At 43.5% G+C, this 25,614-nt stretch overlaps 1 protein-coding gene across 4 annotated transcripts in view; it reads left to right on the top strand.

The window, feature by feature from the left end:
- Positions 1 to 25,614, top strand: part of LOC137571408 (apolipoprotein L3-like) — a 51,780-nt gene that overhangs the window by 24,130 nt on the left and 2,036 nt on the right. For 3 of the 4 annotated variants that reach the window (XM_068280443.1, XM_068280445.1, XM_068280446.1), the window contains 2 exons: positions 7,034 to 7,101; positions 7,193 to 7,228. In XM_068280443.1, coding sequence (XP_068136544.1) covers positions 7,099 to 7,101; positions 7,193 to 7,228 — 39 coding nt within the window. In that variant the 5' untranslated portion in view covers positions 7,034 to 7,098. Of the gene's footprint in view, positions 1 to 5,171; positions 5,268 to 7,033; positions 7,102 to 7,192; positions 7,229 to 25,614 lie in introns of all 4 variants that reach the window. The other variant, XM_068280444.1, reaches the window with a different exon arrangement.

The following is a 25,614-nucleotide window of genomic DNA, read 5'->3' as shown; positions in this document are numbered from 1 at the left end:
GTTCCTGATGGACACTGCTGGAGTGTCAGCCATTGCTATCTAGTAAAGTTAATTCCTGGGGGTTGCTTTAGGCTCCCCTTCTAGCCCAGTCAGGTTGTATTATCTGTATTGCCTGTTCTGTCTTGTCTTGCCTGTTGCCATTGTCCTGTCCCAATGGTGGTCGACAGGAAATGGTTCTGATCTCTGTTCTTGGAGTATAGCTGGTGCAGCGGTTGCTACCAGCTGTCTCTTCTGTTCTGTCTCCTGGGATCGCGCTAGCTACTTTTCGCTAGTGCTGGGGATCCTTCTGTTCTGTTTTCTGGGATCGCGCTAGCTACTTTTCGCTAGTGCTGTGGATCCTCTCTCATTTGTCCCTGTTTTCGTGTGTCTGTCTTGTCCGCTACGCTTGCTGGAGGCTCGGTGAGGTAACCATTAAGCAAGCGCTCGCGTCCTCTGTTTCATGTTTGTTTGTTAATGGTTAGTTAGGCGTGCTTGTCTCTATTGTGCTTATCACGTGGAGATCGCGCATAACCGCGTGCACTGTTGCGAATGAGTGCGGTGTTCGCGGTTAGCTAGCGTTTGTTATTTTCCGTATCTCCTTATTGTATTATTTGCTGTGCCTTTGCTACCCTCGTATTCTATTCTGATCTGCCTTGTGTCACGTCTGGCGATCGCACCTCTCGCGATCGCGTTCCTATTTCGTATCTGCTGTTGTGTGTGCGCGGTCGCGGGGTGGCGACTGGATTGGCGCACACACATACAACCTGTCCCTTTGCTCAATCTCATTCGCAATCGCCTCTCTTGCGATTGCGTTCTGCGCTTCGTACAATTCCTGTCTGGCACTTGTGGAGGTACAGAGGATTGGTTCCTCTGCACTCCCCAGCGCCATCTGCCGACAGGAATTTCCCTCTACAGGTGCGTAGCACCTTTTGCTGGGTGCCTGCAAATATACGCTTGTGGAGGATTTCCGCCGTGTCAGCGCACGCGTTGTGCGCTGATCACGGAGAATGTTCCACAATCGTTACAACAAGACAGATCTCTGTATAGTGTCCAATAAAAAAAAACTTGTTTATCATACACAATTTGCTTTCTTCATTTTGAGGTAAGCAAATTTACATTATTTATCGCCCTCAACCTACCTAATTTTGGAGGGCCTCTTCCCTCCCAGTTTCAGCTTAGGATAGGCCATCTTCTCTGTGCTCAAGTGAGGATCTAGCTGTGTCATTAGGTAGCTAGGCAGATTAGCCAGGCGGCTTTCCACCGTCTGTTATGATCCAGGCTACTGGAGAGGTCTGCCATATCCCATTCTAACCTTCTAAGCTGCTCCTCCAATTGGCACTACTGCACACAAGGACCACCAATAGTTTGAATTTCCTATACCAATCAAAATTCTCAATGGCAGGGAGACAAAATATTTCACAAAAGTGGGAAATATCTTGGCAAACTCTCAACAAAGTCCTACAAAAAGGTGCATAGCAATCAGATCAAATGGGAATCTCTACTAAAAGTGCAGCATATTTGGTAAGGTTAATGAAACATTAATAAAACTGACATGCACACACACAGCCCATTACAAAAGTTTACACACACTACATTAAGGGTGTTTCACAGATAGCACAAGTCGAGTTATGTACACAAGGCACCCATTACTTGTATAATAGATTGTAAGCCTATCTGGAAGAGTCCTCCTCCCCGTGTAAACTTCTCCACCACCATGTGGACTCAGTGACTCGTCTGCTATATTTATCCCTACATTCGAAGACATAACAACAAAAGGTGTTTAGGTGATACCTCTAATGACTAACTGTACAAGATTTCTTTGCAAGCTTTCAAAACTTTAAGTTTCTTTTTCAGGCATGTTTTAGAACTGGATCAGAATCAGAACCAATACCAGGGGTTCGCAGTTAATACAAAGTCACCGTCTCTTTGTTCCACCAACTTCAGCCAAAATCACTGCGCTCCACAATCCTGAAACCCCCACTACAGAGGTATTACAGATCAGCCCTACAGATAAATTCAAAAACGGCACATAGTGCTGAATATTGTATGGACTGATGAGTCATTTATGATGAAACGACTAGGGAAGGAGACTGGTAACATGCTGACATCAGGTGTAGAGATGGCCCAAATGGTTCCCATGCAAACTTGTTTGCGCAAACAACACAATTTCGCGTCGAAACGCCTAACATTTAGCGAGTTCGACCCGCCCCCTATACTACATAATTGGGCTAAACTTTCACCCTCTACATGGCAGCCAATCAGACTGCACTCCCTCCTGGACCCCCCCCCCCCCCCCTATAAAAGGCAGCAGCGTTGGCCATTTTCTCACTCTGTCTGCTGCTGCATTAGTGAGATAAGGGAGAGACATTGGAGAGATAGGGAAAGCGCTAGTTAGGAGGTCTTGTTAGCTTGCTCCTTGCTGATATTTGTTGCTGAAAAGCACCACAAAAAAGCTCTTTTGAGAGATAATGTTCTTGTGATGTGTTTTTTTTATTTGTGTGGCCCACTGACACTGCATATACAGCCCTGCCTGTCGCAGCTGGCCCTTGCTAATTGCTCTACTGTGCCAGACCCAGCACATTCAGTGCATACCTTTTCACTGCACCTGTGTGACTGCACACTGTTTTATAGACCAGTCACTGCATACCTTTCACTGCATCTGTGTGATAGCATGCTGTTTTATATACCAGTCAGTGCATACCTTTTCACTGCACCTGTGTGACTGCACATTGTTATACCAGCAGTCACTGCATACCTTTCACTGCATCTGTGTGACAGCATGCTGTTTTATATACCAGTCAGTGCATACCTTTTCACTGCAACTGTGTGACTGAACATTGTATTATAATACCAGTCACTGCATACCTTTCACTGCATCTGTGTGACAGCACACTGTTTTATATACCAGTCAGTGCATACCTTTTAACTGCACCTGTGTGACTGCACATTGTATTATAATACCAGCAGTCACTGCATACCTTTCACTGCATCTGTGTGACAGCACGCTGTTTTATATACCAGTCAGTGCATACCTTTTCACTGCACCTGTGTGACTGCACATTGTATTATACCACCAGTCACTGCATACCTTTCACTGCATCTGTGTGACTGCACATTGTATTATACCAGCAGTCAGTACCTTTAACTGCATCTCTGAGACTGCACATTGTATTATACCAGTTAGTGCATACCTTTCACTTGAATTGATGGCAGACTTGCCCTCCATAACAGATTCTCGTTATAGGATTTCAAGTGTATTCGTCTCATCATTATACAGCAGTAGGTACATAGCATTCACTGCATCTGTGTGACTGCACATCGTATTATACCAGCAGTCAGTGCATACCTTTCACTGCATCTGTGACTGCACATTGTATTATACCTGGCAGTCATTGCATACCTTTCACTTGAATGGATGGCAGACTTGCCCTCCATAACAGATTCTTGTTAAAGGATTTCAAGTGTATTCATCTCATCATTATACAGCAGGGCCTCGAAAAAGTCCTCCTGTATTGTTATTTTTCATCACTACTTCCCTGAGTCTGGACTTGCGTGCCATGCCTGCTGCCTTCCTTGGATGTGTGGTGGTAGCCATTTCTCATGCTCCAACTCCGGACCGGAAGCGAACCGTGATTTCTGGCCTGTTGCCGTGGTACTGAGAAAGTACCATGGAAACTTTATAACACAGTTGAATGAATGGCAGACTTGCCCTCCATAACAGATTCTCGTTGAAGGAACTGAACAGACAGCTGAAAAAGTAATAAAAAAAAAAATGTTAGCTTTAACAATGGTAGAGAAAGAACCATCGACAGTCTGAGCAGTGATGAACCCCTGCGATATTGGGTGCACAGGCTTGACCTGTGGCCAGAGCTGTCACAATTTGCCATCCAACTTCTGGCTTGCCCTGTCTCAAGCATCCTGTCAGAAAGGACCTTCAGTACAGCTGGAGGCATTGTCAGTGAGAAGAAAAGTCGCCTAGGTCAAAAAAGTGTTCACTACCTCACCTTTATCAAAATGAATGAGGCATGAATCCCGAAGTGCTACTGCCTGCCCGAAGACTAAGTCAGTCCCCACACAGCATCTCTGCCTGCCTGCCGGCCGCTGCTGCCTGCCCCAAGACTATGTCAGTCCCCCCACACAGCATCTCTGCCTGCAGGCCGCTTGACTGCCTTCTCCACCACCACCAACAGGGTCCAGGACTCTAGGTGGATTCCTGAATTTTTAAGGCCGCTAACAAAAACAATAATAATTTTTCTGGTGCGTGTACATGCCTGCCTAATTTTTCTAGCTGTACTGCGGCTGCGACAACAAAACAAAAGGCATGTACAAGCGTCAATTCCACTTTGTGATCGTTACCTTGCTGCGGTGAAGGGGCTTGCGTATCACAATAAAGCAAAGACCTATATGAGTGTGTTGGGGGGCACACCTGACCCAAGATAAAAAGATCGTTGCTTCATTGTGGACAGACCAAATTTGGTCAGCTGGACAGTCACTGTTGTTTTGTCATTGAGCTACCTAAGCCCGACCGTATGGGCTTGAAAACCGCCATCGCCTGCACTCTCGTCATGGTGCACACCAGTCCAACACGGCTGTCACTACACAAACAGCTGTGTGCGGTGCTTTACACAGTGAGTTTGGTCTGTCAGTGGGAAGCAGTACACTACTTACACTACCTGCTGATCCATGTCTACACACGCAAGATGTTTTCAAGCACTTTATGCCTCCAATTTAGAAATGCAATGTGATTTCTGCCCTTTAGGAATTATAACGCTGCTGTGCATCAAATCCGTAATTTTCCCCGGGACTTTTGGCGTGTATCCCACTCCGCCATGCCTCCCTCCAGGTATTAGACCCCTTGAAACATATTTTCCATCACTTTTGTGGCCAGAAACAGTGTTTGTATTTTTCAAAGTTTGCCTGCCCATTGATGTCTATTGCAGTTCGCATGGTTCGCACGAACGCAAATTTTTGTGGAAGTTCGCGTTCCAGGTTCGCGAACCCAAAATCGGAGATTCGAGCCATCTCTAGTCAGGTGGGAGGAGAGGCTGGGCACAGCGGTAGCTGGCTGTATTCCGCGGTGCAGCCACTGTTGTTTGTTGCCACCATCTATGCCGATCCCCCAAAGCTATTATTTTATAGTTTAATACATTTTTGTGGGACTTTTACTTTAAAAAAATAACTTTTTATACTAGAACCTGGAGCCTAGAGATGTATCCTTTTGGGACCAGACGGGGCTTGGAGCTGAAGTACCTCGAGTACTGATATGGAAAAGTGAAAGCAGCCGGATGGTGAGTGCATACCCAAAGGAGGGCTGAGTGATTACTACCCCATCTGTGGGCGCATTCCGGTGGAGTGCAGAGTGTGGTGGCAGGGGTTTCCCAGTTCATACGATATTCAACACTATGTGCCATTTTTTATTTTATCTCCAGGGCTGATCTGTAATACCTCTGTAGTGGGGGTTTCAGGATTGTGGAGTACATTGTCACATTACTATTTTGTATACCCTTGTTGAACACTATAATGTCCCTGTGTAACACTGTTTATTGTTGTAATGTCTCACCATCTATTGGACAGTGCTGCGTAATATGTTAGCGCATTATAAATAAAGTTTAATAATATATGTTACACAAAAAGTATGATGCACATTATACAAGTAACATGTAAATAGACAATGTAAATATACAGGTTATACAAGTAATGTTCACCATGTGTACATAACATGAGTTGTGTTATTTGCGCAGCACCAGTTTTATAGTTTGTGCACATGCAAATTTTACCATTGTTTTTTGAATCTGCCCATTTTTTTCTATCTCTTAAAAGTGTAGATTGTACTCTCAAATGGGAAGGGCTTTCTCTGTGTTAAGCTCCTTAGGCGCTTTTGCTGGCTGATATTTACCTAACATTTACTCCTGCCTGTTATAGCACGATGAAGCGAGTGTATGCCTGTAAAATGCGTTGCATTTTGGAGTTTACGATTAAATAATTTTCTACTGAAAATTGAATTTTTGAGTCTACTTGGGGAGGTAAGTCCACCACTACCTCCATTTTTGAATTGGTCTCAATCACTTTTATTATAATTTGGCACTTCTGTTCAACAATGTTTTAAGTACTTTGAGTCCAGCCACTATAGAGGAGTGCTACCCCCCTTTTTTGTGTTCCCTTCTACAGAGAGGGACCCACCTGACATCTCAGTGGTTGTCTAAGTGGTAACTCATCTTTGCGAGTACCTCTCTTTCTTTTGATTAAGAGAAATATTATTTTGTTCTAGCCTACTAGACTATTAAAGGGACTCCGAGCAGTGCAGAAACTATGAAAAGATGCATACCATTTTGAAGCTCTCTTTCTCCTCTTTCCAACGATATATAAAACGTTTTAGTTTTCGCTATTTTTGCAATCGAAATCAGGGCAAACACGATTTTGATCGCAAAAATAACAAAAACTAAAAGGCATAGGGCGGCGGTTTGAGGAGAAAGAGAGCTTCAAAATGGTATGCATCTTTCTATAGTTACTTGTATTACACAGGACGACTTTTCCCCAAAGTCGGCAGCTTCATTCAGCTATATTTTCGATATAATCGCGGCAGCCGCTATTTCGATCGCAAAAATAGCGAAAACTAAGAGGCATAGGGTGGCGGTTTATATATCGTTGGAAAGAGGAGAAAGAGAGCTTCAAAATTGTATGCATCTTTCCATAGTTTCTGCACTGCTCAGAGTCCCTTTAAGAGCTCTTGACTGTTTCCTCTTTTGTGTTTTTCAAGTAAATGCATTAGTGAGATCAGAGGCCATATGCAATTCACTTTTTCTCTTTAGTTTTCTCCTAGGTGATATTTACAAACTTTTCAATAACGTGCCTTTAAAACCACCAGCAAGCAAGAAAATGTTCAAAATAATTTTTATAGATGAAAAATTATCTCCAAGGAGAAAATTTTGGAGAAAAAATTAATTGCAAATGGGCCCAGGTGTTCTTGTTACATGAGTAATTTATATGCACATGATATCTTGGTATATTATTAGATTTAGAGGCGAATACTATTTCTTTTTTTTTTCATTTGTAGTTGAAGTACGAAGTAATCTGCAGACTGTGAGTTAGTTAGCAGTTCTCACAAGGAGGAACACTAAAATGGTAGGTTAAATAAAATCTACTGCTTAGAACTGTTAAGATCTACTCATGGCTGCTTTGATCCAGATTATATTATAATTTGTTTTTGTTTCAGGCTGATCATCTGGATAAAGTACAGCTGATATTAGAGGTAGGGGTATTAAAATGTATTGTCCATGTTGTTTCATATCTTCAGATAAGCCAAAGGGAGGTGTCATCTGGGCCCATATGCAATTAACTTTTTCTCCTGAGTATACTCCTAGTTGATATTTTGACACAAAAATAATTTTAAGTCACCAGCAAGCAAGACAATACTATAGTTTTGATAGTACTTTTTCATCTATGTTTGGGTACTTATTCAATTACAGTGCTGAAAAGTTATTTTAAAAAGAAATTGGAAAATTATGTCTTAGGAGAAAACTCAGGTGAAAGAGTTAATTGCATATGGGCCCTTGAGTCATTTGTTATAATTCCAGATACATTATTTAGACAAGCAATGTAATCAGATTCCTGGGGGCGTATTTACTTGTTTGAACCTCAACTCCTGTCAGATTGACAAATCGTACGTTTATTCCAAAGCACTCATTTCAATATTGGTAGTGGGCAAAACTGTTGTTTTCTTAATAGTCATAAGAAGGATAGCCAGCCAGAACCAGAAATGGACTTTAAAGCAGGCATCTTCCATTGGGCCTGATGCAGGAACCGCCGGCATAATGCATGCTACTTGTAACGATCGGTGAAGCACAGAGAGGATCTGATTACCAGTGATCTGCAGAATCACTGGGAATACAGATGTATACCAGATTATACGTGATCTGCAGTATCACTGATAATCCGATATACTAGCTAACCTTTGTTCACCTGAGTAGAGTGTAGTGTTAGGTGTAACAGTAACACTTAGAGGACTAGGCCTCAGTGCAGCAAGGAGTACTGCACAGATTCCTTCCGCAGACCTGAGCTCTCCAAGACGGGAGGAGTCAGACTGACAGTAGGAAGGACAGACTGAAAGTAACCTTCAGGAGGAAGGATCACTAACAGAGCGAGGAACCGCCTCTAACAGTAAGGTCGGTTCTCGAGGTCGGACAAGCCAGGTCGTACACACACGGACAGATAAAGTACAAGATCAGGAGGAAAAGGCGGAGTCAAAGTACAGGCAGGGTTCAGCAACGGGGTATCAGATATATCGGGGTACAAAATCAGGAGGCAGAAGCAGAGTCAGAGTCAAGGAACGAGCCGGGGTTCGGCAACAGAGTATCAGAAATATCGAGGTACAAGATCAGAGTTCAGGAGGATAGTCGAGCAGGCAATAGGTCATAACAGATAATCACAATCAAACTAGTACTTTAGCTATCAACAGAATCTAGCTAAGTGTAGGATTACAGCTCCAGCTGGTCCCGGCACACTTGCGGATCTGACTACGGATCTGGGTGCGTTATTAATTCTTTTAGTCACGGGAAATGGACCCACAAACCTGGGACCCAGTTTGGCAGATGGCTGCTTCAGGGTCAAGTGACGAGTGGACACCCAGACTAAATCTCCTGGCTGAAACTTCCATTCCACGGACCGTCTCTTATCTGCTTGACCCTTCTGACTCTGGAACGCCTTCTGCAAATTCCCCTTAACAACTCCCCAATTGTCCCTGAGTGACCTCTGCCAATCCTCTAGTGCTGGAAATGGAGACGAGACAACTGGAAAAGGGGAGAATTTGGGTGACCTCCCTGTCACAATCTGGAATGGAGAAAACCCAGACGAGGAATTCTTCAAATTATTTTGGGCGAATTCCGCGAAAGGCAGAAATTTCACCCAGTCACTCTGTGCCTCCGCAACGTAACATCTTAGGAATTGCTCTAACGACTGATTAATTCGTTCAGTCTGCCCATTAGTCTGTGGGTGGTAGCCTGACGAAAAAGACAATTTCATGCCCATTTGGTGGCAAAATGCCCTCCAGAATCCAGACACAAATTGGACTCCCCTATCAGACACAATGTCTTCCGGAATACCATGCAGCCGGAAGACGTGAATGATAAACAATTCGGCCAGTTCTTGAGCCGAGGGGAGTCCTTTCAGGGGCACAAAATGGGCCATTTTGCTAAACCGGTCGACCACCACCCAAATAACAGACATGCCCTCAGACCTGGGCAATTCCCCTACAAAATCCATGGACAAGTGGGTCCATGGCTCACTCGGGGTGGGCAAAGGCTGCAACCTTCCTACAGGTGCCAGCCGGGAGGGTTTATTCTTGGCACATACCGCACACTCTCTGACATACTCCTTGCAATCAGTTGCCAACGAAGGCCACCAAGCACACCTGGCAATCAGATCCTGCGTTCTGGCAGCCCCAGGGTGACCAGCATTCTTATGGGCGTGAAAGAGTTGCAGGACTTGTAAACGAAATGGCAATGGAATAAACATTACCCCTTCGGGTTTCCCCTCAGGAACATCTTGCTGGAAGGGACCTAAAATCTCTGTCCAATTATCCCAAGTATCCGTGGCGGCTAACACTAGTTTCTGCGGAATGATGGACTCAGGGGCGGGTGGCTGTGCTGTCTCAGGTTCAAAACACCTGGAGAGAGCATCTGCCTTGACGTTTTTGCTGCCTGGAGTGTACGTGATTATTCAATGTACAAGAGGAAAGAGATAAGCGTGCACCTTCCGTCCATATACGTGGTTTATTGGCACAGCGGACAATCAAATGGTTGTTTGCAAGTATTCTTAATAAGGCATACACAAATCTGCTGGTGATGGCTGAATGATCAGCATACTCTTACGTGTCCCAGGTGATCAGGGAAGCTGGTGTTGGAGGTGGGTGCTCGGTGGAGAGTGGTGGAGCGACGGCCGTTTCGCGTCTATATGACGCTTGGTCACGCGAACCACTATAAACTTCGGAAGCGAACGCCACGGACTATAGCGGAGACAGGCTCCGCCCCTTCCGCTGACGTCACTTCCTAGAGACTTACGTGTGGAGCGCAAGCACAATGTGGTGCGCCATATTGGCGGAAATGACCCGCCATACAGTACAAAAGACATTTATATAATGTACTTATTTAGGAAAGGCTCGAAAAATAGAGAAGGGAATCTAATCTTTCATAGAGGGTGCCCATCATATTTCAATAGGGCTGCTTCGCTAGTGGAAACGCATCTCGTTTAAAAGGCAAACCTAATTGTGGCACATCACATACGCCCAGCGCTCCACACGTAGTGCAATGAGTGTCTTAAAGTGACAGTGCAAATTAAAACTGATTGCTGGGAAAAGCTGAACTAATGGAACTAATTCCAGGGGCATAAAATGAGGCATCCGGCTAGAAGAGGTAAATAGATACTAAATACAAAGACGCAATATGAAGATTGTAATTACAGTCAACTTCCTCCAATTGGAGGTGCGTCGTCAGAAAATTGGGTCCTGATGATGTATATAGAAAAATATGTCTCTCTCTCATCCCCATACTAAAACTCTATGTCCACCGTCCCCTTATTAGGGAACAGTAGCACCCAGAGAGAGCGACATATTGTGTCGCTCTACCAGTATGGGGGTGTATCGTTTAACATTGCATCAAAGCTATAGGGGGAAGGTGATCTGCCCCTATTCCCAGGACTATTTTTTAGTAATACCAAGAGGTAGTACAATGCCCAAGTCTCATACACCAGATTCCTTAATGAGGCTCATACAATATAAAATCAGATCAAGTACAAAGATATACACACATACATACAAAAATAGTAACCAACTAGATGTAAAATATATATCATGGATCAAGCATACAGGATAACTCAATCCTGTCATTTAGGCCTAGTGGGCCCATTGCTTCAGTTTTCAGAATAATTTTAGTTTCTCTTCTTAATAGAAGCTTCTCTCTATCTCCTCCTCTTCGGGGGATATCCTGTTTTTCTAAACCTGCAAAGCGAATAACTGAACCATCTCCACTATGGGTCTCCCTCATATGGGTTATAAAACGTGTACAACCTTTTCCGGACTTAATCGACGCAATATGCTCCCCTATCCTTGTTTTCATAGGACGGGTTGTCTGACCAACATAGAAGAATTCGCATGGACATAACATTACATACACTACAAAATTTGTCTGACATGTGAAAAAATCCTTCACTCTGAGTCTTTCTTTACCTAATCGGATACATTTGTTCTGATTAATGTTGTTACATAAATGACAGTGTCCGCATTTGAAGTTACCCACTGGGAGGGATGTACTTAGCCAATCTTTGGTTTTGGGGGTCACAAACTCACTACTCGTTAATACATTCCCTAATGTCGGTGCTCTTCTAAAAGCTACTCTTGGAGGAACTTTTGAAATAGAGTCTAAATCCGAATCCTTGGTAATCATCGTCCAATTTGAGTATATAGTTTTTCTAATCTGTTCTGACATAGAAGAAAACTCAAACGTAAATGTAGTTCTATTTTTCTCATCTTTCTTTCTTTTTTGGGGGATTAGTAACATTTCTCTCTCTTGTCTTTGGGCCCTATCCTTGGCTTTCTTCAAAATTCTCTCATCGTAACCTCTTTGCATAAATCTTAAAGTTAAGTCATTTGCCTGAGTGTCAAAATCACTATCCCTACTGTTGTTCCTCCTTAAACGTAAGTATTGGCCATAAGGTATGGCTTCAATCACATGACCAGGATGAAAGCTATGTGCGTGGAGGACAGAATTAGTGGCCGTAGTCTTCCTATAGCCCTTACTGATAAGTACATTGTTCTCCACCACTAGTCTGACATCGAGGAAAGTGATCTCCTTTTCATTTAATTCCGAGGTAAATTGCATATTTACCATATTGGTATTCAAGTATTGCATGAAGGAATCAAATTGGTCGTTTGTTCCCGACCACACCACCAGGACATCGTCCACATACCTCGACCAATGTCTGACATGTCTCCGGAAAGGGTTTCTATCCGAGAGTACGGCAGACTCCTCCCACGCCCCCAAAAAAAGGTTCGCATAGGAGCACGCCACCGGGGTCCCCATAGCTGTCCCCGACACCTGTTGATACCACCTGCGGTCAAACAAAAAAGCATTATTAATCAACACGAATTCTAAACATTTCAAAATGAATTCGATGTAGTCTGCATCTTTATTGGTGCGAGACAGATCATGTCTGACCGCTGCGACACCCAGATGGTGGGGGATACGGCTGTACAGACTAACCACGTCAATCGTGGCCAGTCTGTCACCGGGGACCCAGGTGGTGCGCTCCACAAGCTGCAAAACCTCCAGGGTGTCCCTCAAATGTGAAGGGACCCCCTGTAAAAGGGGGCGTAGGAGGTGGTCGAGGTATCTGGACAGTCTCTCAGTGAGAGAGCCACAGCCTGATACTATGGGCCGTCCCGGGGGTGCGGTCAGGGACTTATGCAGTTTAGGGATGTGATACCACACCGGCCGACGAGGAAAGAGTGGTAACAAATCATTGGCCAATTTGTGGGAGAGGAATCCCTTCTCGACACCTTCACGCAACAATGTGCGTAACTTATTTTGATAACGAGATGTGGGGTCGGACAGTAAAGGGAGATAAGTTTCTTCATCGCCCAACTGTCTCAACGCCTCATCTCGGTATTGAGCCACCGACATTATAACAAGGTTGCCTCCCTTGTCTGCTTTTCTAAGAACTATTTCTCGATTGTTCCTCAACCAAGTCAGAGCTTTCCACTCGTCTCTCGTTAGATTCGATTCTGCCTCCCCATAGATTTCTGCCTTAACATCTCTTAGGGTATTTTCAAAAAAGCGTTCAAGAGTGGATCCCGAAGTAGTGGGGAAAGATTGAATCGATTTACATGCTCTGAAAGACCCAACATCTCCCAATTTGAGTTCCTGTTCCTCTGTTGTTGGCTGCTCTATGGTGACATTCGACTCCTCTTCTAGATCTAATAATATCTGTAAGATCTCCTCATCCGTGGGATTCGACCGAATCTGTGGGAAAAATCCCAAGATGCCGGTGTCCTTATCCCCTGTCATTTGAGGGACGTTACAGAAATTCATGCTTATATTAGTCCCTGTCCCCTCAATAGGTGTCTGCACCGGGTTAACTTCACCACAGTGACCGACACTTTTTATCCTTGGGGATTTGTTTGGCTCAATTTGGTTGAGGTTGGCAAATTTATGTGCAATCACCAATTTGCGCACTGATTTGAAGAGATCTATAGTGAAAGAAACAAAGTCAAAATCCTTTGTGGGACAAAAGTTAAGTCCTTTCTTCAATAACGTATTGCATTCTGTAGTGATGCTGATTCCTGAGATATTCAAAATTTGTAAATTGTCCTCCTCATGAGCTCCACCAATCACAGGTTTAAATTGTGAATCTTCCTCTGTGGTTATTGCATCGTTTTCCGCTTTATTACTGGTTTCGTTACACTGAGACCATCCCAACTGACTGCTTTGAGTCTTTTGGCTAGGTTTTCTTCTTCCTCCTCGTCGGACTCTCCCCCTAAAGGGGCTGACCCCCCTACACATTCCTGCGATTGGGATGAATCTTTTTTAGAGGCCTGTTCTCCTTCTTTCTTTAATTTAGCTTTATTTTTTGAATACTTTTTTGAATTCCGTTTATTGGGGGGGGCTTTGCTGCCTCTTTTGTCGTTGTCACTGTCCGACCCTGAGTCTGTGGTCCAGTATCCCTTGCCTTTTGGGTTTCGCCTTGCTGGTATAGGGGGCCCCCAACTGAAGATTTTATTTCGATCGAAGTCTTCCTTATCTCTGAAAAATTGTCTTAATTTTCTCGTTTTTATCTCGTCCTGTATCTTCAATATCTTAGTTTCTATCTTGGTGCTAACTGAATTATATCTTTCTGGTGTTACTGATACTTTATAATTATTTTTAGTATCTTGTAGTTCGTCTGATACTTTGTTATATTCTTTGATCGTTCGGGCCAATACGATCTCTTGTAATCTTTTTACATAGTCGAAATGGGCTGTGGTCCAGTCTTCGACAAATTCAGGATCTTCTTTATATTCTGACGGTACTTTGTATGATCTGAAACCTCTAGCCACTATGCCCTCTCTTTTATATCTTTTTAAGGTGGCCACTGTCCAAAATAATTTGGTTTCCTGTTCGCTCAGTTTCCCCAGTCTCTGTTCCAACACCTTCGCACCCACCTCTTTATTCGCCTGTGTCGATTCAGCAGTATTTGAAAAGAAGTTGTTTAAATCTTCTCTCCCTTCTGCTACTTTCTCACTCACTAAATTACACAAATCTAAATCAATTTCAAATTCGTCACTTGGTAATTCTTCATTTGTAATAGCATCCTGCTCTTTAACATTTGCTGTCATCATGGGGTGCTCACCACACTGTCAAAGGGTGAAACGTATACACATATGGATTCAATTCAAGGAAGGAAAAAGCATCTGTGCGTGGCACAACCCTTAATTCATCAGCTGGAGTGACAAATGACCTCAGGCTTCATACACATCCAGTGCCCTGTATGTATGCAACTTGCTACTGTCCTTAAGTGCCACCCTGGCATATGCACTGCTTCGGATTAGAAGAAAACATCACAAAATTCAACGTACAAGAGGAAAGAGATAAGCGTGCACCTTCCGTCCATATACGTGGTTTATTGGCACAGCGGACAATCAAATGGTTGTTTGCAAGTATTCTTAATAAGGCATACACAAATCTGCTGGTGATGGCTGAATGATCAGCATACTCTTACATGTCCCAGGTGATCAGGGAAGCTGGTGTTGGAGGTGGGTGCTCGGTGGAGAGTGGTGGAGCGACGGCCGTTTCGCGTCTATATGACGCTTGGTCACGCGAACCACTATGAACTTCGGAAGCGAACGCCACGGACTATAGCGGAGACAGGCTCCGCCCCTTCCGCTGACGTCACTTCCTAGAGACTTACGTGTGGAGCGCAAGCACAATGTGGTGCGCCATATTGGCGGAAATGACCCGCCATACAGTACAAAAGACATTTATATAATGTACTTATTTAGGAAAGGCTAGAAAAATAGAGAAGGGAATCTAATCTTTCATAGAGGGTGCCCATCATATTTCAATAGGGCTGCTTCGCTAGTGGAAACGCATCTCGTTTAAAAGGCAAACCTAATTGTGGCACATCACATACGCCCAGCGCTCCACACGTAGTGCAATGAGTGTCTTAAAGTGACAGTGCAAATTAAAACTGATTGCTGGGAAAAGCTGAACTAATGGAACTAATTCCAGGGGCATAAAATGAGGCATCCGGCTAGAAGAGGTAAATAGATACTAAATACAAAGACGCAATATGAAGATTGTAATTACAATCAACTTCCTCCAATTGGAGGTGCGTCGTCAGGAAATTGGGTCCTGATGATGTATATAGAAAAATATGTCTCTCTCTCATCCCCATACTAAAACTCTATGTCCACCGTCCCCTTATTAGGGAACAGTAGCACCCAGAGAGAGCGACATATTGTGTCGCTCTACCAGTATGGGGGTGTATCGTTTAACATTGCATCAAAGCTATAGGGGGAAGGTGATCTGCCCCTATTCCCAGGACTATTTTTTAGTAATACCAAGAGGTAGTACAATGCCCAAGTCTCATACACCAGATTCCTTAATGAGGCTCATACAATATAAAATCAGATCAAGTACAAAGATATACACACATACATACAAAAATAGTAACCAACTAGATGTAAAATATATATCATGGATCAAGCATACAGGATAACTCAATCCTGTCATTTAGGCCTAGTGGGCCCATTGCTTCAGTTTTCAGAATAATTTTAGTTTCTCTTCTTAATAGAAGCTTCTCTCTATCTCCTCCTCTTCGGGGGATATCCTGTTTTTCTAAACCTGCAAAGCGAATAACTGAACCATCTCCACTATGGGTCTCCCTCATATGGGTTATAAAACGTGTACAACCTTTTCCGGACTTAATCGACGCAATATGCTCCCCTATCCTTGTTTTCATAGGACGGGTTGTCTGACCAACATAGAAGAATTCGCATGGACATAACATTACATACACTACAAAATTTGTCTGACATGTGAAAAAATCCTTCACTCTGAGTCTTTCTTTACCTAATCGGATACATTTGTTCTGATTAATGTTGTTACATAAATGACAGTGTCCGCATTTGAAGTTACCCACTGGGAGGGATGTACTTAGCCAATCTTTGGTTTTGGGGGTCACAAACTCACTAGTATGTCATCGAGATATACCAGTACGAATCTACCCAATACCTCCCGGAATACCTCATTGATTAGTTCCTGGAAGACGGCTGGCGCATTGCACAGCCCGAAGGGCATCACTAAATACTCGTAATGCCCGTCGGGTGTGTTAAAGGCCGTCTTCCATTTGTCGCCCCTTCTTATGCGGATTAGGTTGTACGCCCCCCTCAGATCCAACTTAGAGAAGATCTTTGCAGTAGTGACTTGCGTGAATAAATCGTCTATCAATAATAACGGATAGCGATTTTTCACCGTGATCTTATTGAGACCCCGGTAATCGATACAGGGTCGAAGACCCCCGTCTTTCTTCTTAACGAAGAAGAAACCGGCCCCAGCGGGTGACCGGGAGGGCCGGATGAACCCCTTGGCCAAGTTGTCACTAGTGTATTCCTGCATAGCCATCTTCTCGGTACCGGACAAGTTATACAGGTGACCCCTAGGGGGCATACAACCAGCACGGAGATCAATGGGGCAATCGAACGGGCGATGAGGAGGTAATTGATCAGCAGCCTTGGGGCAAAATACATCAGAGAACTCGGAATAGACCTCGGGAGCACCCTCCACGTAAATCTTGGTCTGACCCAATGTCACCTTCCCTAAGCACTGTTGGTGACAATGATCGGACCATCTGGTTACCTGACCCGTAGCCCAATCTATTTGTGAAGAGTGGACTTGTAGCTATGGCATGCCTAGGATGATAGTGGAGGTTGACATGTGCAATACAAAAAACTGTAGTTGTTCCCCATGCAGTACCCCTATCGTGACCTTCACCTGCGGGGTCTGTGACAGGGGACGATCACGTTGCAGAGGGGAATCGTCTACTGCCGTGACCTGAATGGGGGGACTTAATGGAGTGAGAGGAATGCCCAACTCCTGAGCAAATTCAATGTTCATAAAATTAGCCGCTGAGCCAGAATCAATAAAAGCCTCAGTGGTTACAGACTTATTATCCCATGTAATCGTACAGGGGAGAAGTAGCTTCTTCTCTTTTTGGGGTGCGAATGATGTGCCTAGGGTGTCACCCCCCACTACTCCTAGGCAGACCCGTTTCCCGGCTTATTAGGGCAGTTTCGCACTCTATGCCCTGTTTCTGCACAATACAGGCACAGTTGTTCTGATATTCTCCGCCTTCGCTCCACCTGAGTCAGTTTCGATCGACCAATTTGCATTGGCTCAGGTGGCGGCAAGGCTGGAGGAGGTGAGACAGGCGGAGATGCTGTTACTGAGGACGCAGCAGAAGGTGCCGCATACGAAGTCACCCTGGCACGGTGACTGCCCCTAATCTGCCTCTGATGGCGTAGTCGACGATCGACTCGGATGGCCGATGCTATGGCCTCATCGACTGTCCTGGGCTCGGGTAAGGTTAACATCAAGTCAGAGACCTCTTCCGACAACCCAGACAGGAAATAATCCATCAGAGCAAAGTTGTCAAATCTGGCGGTCACAGACCACCTACGAAATTCTGCCGCGTAATCCTCGACCGACCCTCTGCCTTGCCGGCCATAGCTTTAAAAAATTCCTCTACCGAGGTCAGAGCTGTGTCTGTGGGAGGCAGATTGTATGCCCAGGACTGGGAATCACCAGTTAATAGTGTTTTAATGAAAATGACCCGTTGGGTCTCAGTCCCCGAGGATCGGGGTCTCAACTCGAAGTACGATAACACTCTACTCTTGAAATTCCGGAAGTCAGATTTGTGGCCGGAAAATTTGTCTGGTACAGGCATACATATGACATCACTAGGAGGGGATCGCACTGAATCAACTGACGTCTGGAGGGTTCGCACAGAGCCTGATAGGGAGTCGATTAAAGCTTTATGCTGGCCCAGTGCTTGATGGATACTGTCCACTGAGGTGGCAAGCACAGTCAGAGGATCAGCGCGTGTTTCCATCTGTTTTTTGGTCTGGCGTTCTGTAACGATCGGTGAAGCACAGAGAGGATCTGATTACCAGTGATCTGCAGAATCACTGGGAATACAGATGTATACCAGATTATACGTGATCTGCAGTATCACTGATAATCCGATATACTAGCTAACCTTTGTTCACCTGGGTAGAGTGTAGTGTTAGGTGTAACAGTAACACTTAGAGGACTAGGCCTCAGTGCAGCAAGGAGTACTGCACAGATTCCTTCCGCAGACCTGAGCTCTCCAAGACGGGAGGAGTCAGACTGACAGTAGGAAGGACAGACTGAAAGTAACCTTCAGGAGGAAGGATCACTAACAGAGCGAGGAACCGCCTCTAACAGTAAGGTCGGTTCTCGAGGTCGGACAAGCCAGGTCGTACACACACGGACAGATAAAGTACAAGATCAGGAGGAAAAGGCGGAGTCAAAGTACAGGCAGGGTTCAGCAACGGGGTATCAGATATATCGGGGTACAAAATCAGGAGGCAGAAGCAGAGTCAAGGAACGAGCCGGGGTTCGGCAACAGAGTATCAGAAATATCGAGGTACAAGATCAGAGTTCAGGAGGATAGTTGAGCAGGCAATAGGTCATAACAGATAATCACAATCAAACTAGTACTTTAGCTATCAACAGAATCTAGCTAAGTGTAGGATTACAGCTCCAGCTGGTCCCGGCACACTTGCGGATCTGACTACGGATCTGGGTGCTCCCACATATGTGATCGGAACGCCAGACAAGGAGCAAGTGAACAGCCAGCAGTATATATACACAGTTGTGCCCCCAGCACCTCCCTAAGTGCTGGACCAATGAGAAGTGGAGCTCGAGTCAGCTGACCAGCCTGGTCAGCTGACTCCTTTCTAAGAGTCATAAATCCTGCCTGAGTGCGCGCGCGCGCGTCACTCTGAAACCTGAGGGACTACGAGTTCCAGCCACAGCAGCCCCGCTCTGCGGTGCCTCCGCAGCGGGGGCATGCGCACGAACCGCCGCGTCCAACGCGGCGGTTTCTCCGTGCTCCGCAGACGCCTGCACGGAGACAGCCGCCTCATGCTGAGGGGAGGCGGCTGCCTCTCCGTGTGTGGCGCGTCCGTGCGCGGAAAGAGCCGCCTGCCGCTGGCTCATGGCGGCGGCTCTTCCGCGTTTTCTCACACTACTCCCTTGGTATTTGTACAAAGCCAGAAGCAGAAATGGACTTTAACCATTTAAGCCTTCTGGACATAGTCGCTACGTCCAGAAGGCCATGCGCAATCCTGCGGCCGATCGTGCACGTGCGCTCCCGGCCACAGATTGTTAGCCCAGGAATCAATTGTGATATAGTGCCCACTGATTGATTCCTCTCCCCGGCAGAAAAAGCGACCGCTTCTCTCAGAAGACTCGCTTTTTCTGACTCTTCCATCCCCCTACGTCCGTCTAAGCGTACATGTTATGCTTAGAGTGACGTAATGTAAATAAACTCATGGCTGCCATCTTGTGGCCAAATAGTAAAACTACACCTAAATTTAAAAAAAATAAATAAAAATTAACACATATTTACATAAAAAAATTACTATTTACATCCCACCCTCCCAAAAATACCCAAATAAAATGTTTAATAAAAAAAACAAAAAACATTACAATAAAAAAACACATAAATATTTACCTAAGGGTCTAAACTTTCAATATTTCAATTTTTTTTATTATAAGCTTGTAAATAGTGATAGATGCAAAACGGAAAAAATGCACTTTTATTTCCAAATAAAATATTGTCGCCATACATTGTGATAGGGACATAATTTAAACGGTGTAATAACCGGGACAAATGGGCAAATACAATACGTGGGTTTTAATTATGGAGGCATGTATTATTTAAAAACTATAATGGGCAAAAACTGAGAAATAATGATTTTTTTTCAGTTTTTTTTCTTATTCTTCCTGTTAAAATGCATTTACAGTAAGGTAGCTCTTAGGAATATGTACCACACAAAGAAAACCTAATTGGTGGCGGAAAAAACAAGATATAGATCAGTTCATTGTGATAAGTAGTGATAAAGTTATAGGCTAATGAATGGGAGGTGAACATTGCTCGGATGCATAAAGTGAAAACGACTGAAGGCTGAAGTGGTTAAAGCAGGCATCTTACATTGGGCCTGATGCAGGAACCGCCGGCATAATGCATGCTACTCCCTTGACATTTTGTACCGGCACAGTTGCAATGCACTACTTGCACACTGAAATGTTATCACTGGTTTGTGCATCATGCTTGTTGCAGCACAAAATGTAAGCTTCAACCCTTTGGGTGCACTGGATGGAAGTACCATACAGTGTTCTCCCCAGAATTTTTTTCCTGCCGGGTGGCATGATGAGGTAGCCGGGGTGCATGAGGATCAGCAAAAACTCGGTATACAGAGGCGCCAGAGTAGAGTAAAATGTTTTAAAAACCGCTTAAAAGGAGAGGGGGATGTTAAGGTGGACTCACCTCCCTCTTACAAAAAAAGAAAACTCACTTGAGTCTCAATAAAATAGAATTGTCAAGTAATTTATTCAACTCCACAAATGCAACGCGTTTCGCGGGTGTGACCCCGCTTCCTCGGGCAAAAATGGGAGCACAACTCAGTGGGTCAAGCAATAAGTTTGAGCGCCTCTGGGTTGCATGAGGAAGTAGCCGGGTGGGGCAAGATGACAGAATACAGGGCTGGTACTTCTGTGCAAAACTCTGTTAACAGCAGAGGAGAAAGTAAGCCGATGACAGCTGGGTGCTCACCAAAACTAGCCGGGTGGAGCACCCAGCTAAAAGGGCCTGGGGAGAACACTGCCATATGACACATAACTCTTTTATTTAGTGTGTAGTACCAGTAGCATTCCCAAGCCTAAAAGTGCTGCCACAAAGACTTTGGAGGAGTCTTCCTAATAAATAAAGTCTGGCTTTAGAGCAGAGGCACAAGGCTCTTGGAAAGGTTATGCTAAACAATTAGTCAGGTCTCAGAGAAGAGTCAGATGCAGACACAAAAAGGCAATTGACAATATCTATCTGGAAAGCAGTCCACACTACCCCCTCCCACAGCTGCTCTCCTATAAGACACTTGCAGCATGACAGGCAAGCAACTCTAGCACATCTTCTGCAAGCTCTGTGCTCCAGTTCATGTTGACCACCCAGTAGTTAATGAGGCCTTCGGGTTCATGCCTCCTAGTTCAAGCTGCAAAGTCATTGACTATTATGGACACTGCCCACAAGTGCCACTGCAGCCTGTGTTAGACAGCTATCATGGGTGAAGTGGGTCACTGGACAGTATTGCCTCAGATGCCAGATCTTCCAGGAAGTGCCATTTTGCATAATCAGCACCTTGGTCATTGTCATGAAAACAAAGACACTATAGTGGGAAGCCTTGTTCAATTGGTGCTTTCATTTTCTAAGACTTACTCATATGTCATGAATCTGGCAACTGTCTGCAGTGGGGTTTTGAGGGATGTTGAACTTTTGCAGCTTTTATTCTTAACGTATCTCTATGTATAAAATACAGGTGTCCCTGCGTCCTGTCCCTGTGTCAGTGCTTTTGCGTTACTGCGCATGTCCTGCACCAACTCAGCCGTTGGGACCGGAAGCAGGACGGGGCAGGAGGCGGGCCGAGTGGGTGCGCACCACGATTGCACGCGCGGTGGGCGGCGGTGAAAGACCTAGAGCCTGTTTTTAAACGGGCTTAGGTCAGCTAGTTAATTATAACTGTTATTTATGTTAAAGGGGAATTGCAGTCTTATCATACTGTAAAAATATGTTTTTTTCCCATAGAGGTATCTTATTTGCATTTGTGTCTTGTTTATGCCATCTTTGTAAGAATTTGTAATTCCCTAGCATTGGACAAGGTATGTCATCAAATAATCATTAGAGTCCTTTTGTCGAGGAAAAGAAAATGCTATGATTACACAGCCACTCGCAATCACTGAATCCTACAGAAAAAAAGAATAAAACTCTAGAAAGCTTTGCTCAGTTTTATTAACTACATCCCACCCCCACTTGGGCCAAAATTCGCTCTCTGTCATAGAAGATTAGCGGAGATACACCCCTCGGTCAGGGGTGGACAATATTAGAAATTGAGATCGATGGTACAGAGGAGCCAATAAGAATGAAAATATTTAAAATCCGTTTAAAAATGGAGATAGTGGTGCAATTGGCTCCAGAATTCAGATACAAGTTGTGTAATTTCAAAACAGCAGTTCTTTATTTAACCACTTCAGCCTATCTGGATGAATATGTTCGTCCAGATAGGCTGTGCACCTTCCAGTGTGCGGTGCACGCGATCGTGCACGCTCCTAACGCCCGCCGTTAGCCCCCCAAACAGTGAATGGGAATATACTTCCCATTCACCGATCTAAGTCCCCTGTAAAAAAAATGACAGTCTCTCATCAGAGACAGCGGTATTTCTGTTCATTCTAGTACCTGGAAGCGTCATCATATGCTTCCAGGACTTTTTTGACTGTGGCCATCTTGTGGCCAAATAGTAAACTACACCCACATATATTTTTTAATAAATAAATATATTAAATGACATTTCAAAATTAGCTGTTTACTTCCCCACATCAAAAATTACCCAAATAAAATTTGTAACAAAAAAATAATAAAAAAATTACAATAAAAAAAAACATAAATAGTTACCTAAGGGTCTGAACTTTTTAAATATGCATGTCAAAGGAGTATATTAACCACTTTACCCCCGCGCGTACGTATTTCTCCGCCCCTTTTTCCATCCTTTAAAAACCAGGGACGGAGAAACACGTACTTTCCGCGTTCCCGACGCTGCCCGCGCTCCCGCTCGTAAACACGCTGCCCGCCGCTAGTAAAACCGCCGCCGCCCGCTCGCCCAGAGATCAATGAACGGGAAAATCCATTCCCGTTCGTTGATCTAAGCCCCGCAATGATCAGCTGCTCTCCTATGGGCAGCGCGATCATTGTGAGAAAAAACTCACGTGTCCAGCCTCCTTATTCTTCCTCCAAGCTTCCGGAAGGAAGCTTGGAGGTCGCATTAAAACAAAAAGTTACTGTGGCCATCTTGTGGCCAAATAGTAAACTACACCCTACACATTTTTCACATACAAATAAATGACTTTTACACATAAAATTAACTCATTACCTCCCACACTCCCCATTTTTTTTTTTTTTTGTAATTAAAAAAAAATTAAAAAATTTACAATTAAAAAAAATACATAAATAGTTACCTTAGGGACTGAACTTTTTAAATATTTATGTCAAGAGGGTATAACACTGTTACTTTATAAACTATGGGCTTGTAATTAGGGATGGACGCAAAACTGAAAAAAATGCACCTTTATTTCCAAATAAAATATTGGCGCCAAACATTGTGATAGGGACATAATTTAAATGGTTTTATAACCGGGACAAAAGGGCAAATACGTTTCATGGGTTTTAATTACAGTAGCATGCATTATTTAAAAACTATAATGGCCGAAAACTGAAAAATAATTATTTTTTTCCCCACATTTTTCCTATTTTCCCATTAAAACACATTTAGAAAAAAATAATTCTTGGCATAATGTCCCACCTAAAGAAAGCCTAATTGGTGGCGAAAAAAACAAGATATAGTTCATTTCATTGCGATAAGTAATAATAAAGTTATAGACGAATGAATGGAAGGAGCGCTGAAAGGTGAAAATTGCTCTGGTGCTCAGGGGGTAAAACCCCTCAGTGGTGAAGTGGTTAATATACTTTTTTAAATTATGGGCTTGTGAATAGTGATGGACGCAAATTGAAATTTATTTCCAAATAAAATATCAGCGCTGTACATTGTGATAGGGACATCATTTAAATGGTGTTATAAACGGGACAAATAGGCAAATAAAATTCATGGGTTTTAATTACAGTAACATGTATTCATTTCAAACTATGATGGCCAAAAACAAAATAATGATTTTTTTCCTTTTCTTTCTTAATATTCCTGTTAAAATGGATTCAGAATAAAATAATTCTTAGCAAAATGTGCCACCCAAAGAAAGCCTAATTGGTGGCGGAAAAAACAAGATATAGATCAATTCATTGTCATGAGTAGTGATAAAGTTATTGGCAAATGAATGGGAGGTGAAAGTTGCTCAGATGCAAAAAAATAAACAACCCCGTGGGCTTAAGTGGTTGAAAAAAAAAAAAAGCACATGGAGTAATTATGGCTGTTTTTTTTAATAAAGAACTGCTGTTTTGAAATGACACAACTTGTATCTGAATTCTGGAGGTAAGTACAGCACTATCTCCATTTTTAAATGGATTTTAAATAGTTTTATTCTTATTGGCTCCTCTGTACCATTGATCTCAGTTTCTAACATCGCCCACCCCTGGCGGAGGGATGTATCTCTGCTAATCTTCTATGACAGAGAGCGACTTTTAACCCAATTGGGGAAGGATTGTGATCCTCATCCGTATTTCCAGTGGTCGCCTTTGAGGTGCCCCATTCTTGTGAGTATAATATAGCTAAAATACATATCTAGCTCCTTGACTCTACATATTGCACTATTGGGGCTCTTGCATTTTGCTTTTTTTTTTTTGCATTTTGTGTTAATTCTTTTAGTTACTTTATGAAATCTATTTTTGTTCTTACAACCTTTTATGGTGTCTTTTAGAGCACAGAGAAAAAATTTGACTATAATTCTACTTTAACCACTGCAGCCTAACTGGACGAAATTTTTCGTCCAGTTAGGCTGCACGCACTCCCGCGGGTCGCGTGCGCTCTTGCGAGCCCCCCGTGCACACTCCCGCTACCGGCCGTTAACCCAGCGAACAGTGAAAGGGATTATAGATCCCTTTCACTGATCGGGACCCCCCCCGGAGAAAAGCCGACAGCGTCTCTCCAGACGCTGCAGCTTTTCTGCATTTCAAAAAGTTCCCCTGCTTCAATCTTCCTGGGAGCGAGCTCGATCGCTCCCAGGACTATTTGATTGTGGCCATCATGTGGCCAAATAGTAAATCTACACCCACATACATTTTACATTACACAAACACTTTTTCACATTAAAAAAATAACTGATTACCTCCCACACCAAAAATTACCCACATACGTTTAATTAAAATTTTTTTTTTTTTACAATAATAAATAAAAAAAAAAAAACATAAATAGTTACCTAAGAGTCTGAACTTTATAAATATGCATGTCAAAGGAGTGTATTAATATATTTAATAAAAATTATGGGCTTGTAAATAGTGATGGACGCAAATTGAAAAATTGCACCTTTACTTCCAAATAAAATATCGGCGCCATACATTGTGATAGGGACATAATTTAAATGGTGTAATAAGCGGGACAAATTGGCAAATAAAGTACATGGCTTTTAATTATGGTAGCATGTATGAATTTTAAATTATAATGGCCAAAAGCTGAGAAATAATCATTTGTTTCCATTTCTTTCTTAATATTCCTGTTAAAATTGATTTACAATAAATTAATTTTCAGCAAAATGTCACCCACAGAAAGCCTAATTGGTGGCAGAAAAAACAATATATAGATCCATTCATTGT

Source organism: Hyperolius riggenbachi, chromosome 4, assembly GCF_040937935.1.
Source record: "Hyperolius riggenbachi isolate aHypRig1 chromosome 4, aHypRig1.pri, whole genome shotgun sequence".
Classification (NCBI taxonomy): Eukaryota; Metazoa; Chordata; class Amphibia; order Anura; family Hyperoliidae; genus Hyperolius; species Hyperolius riggenbachi.
Note: the sequence above shows the minus strand (reverse complement) of the source record. Positions and strands in the feature narration are given on the sequence as shown.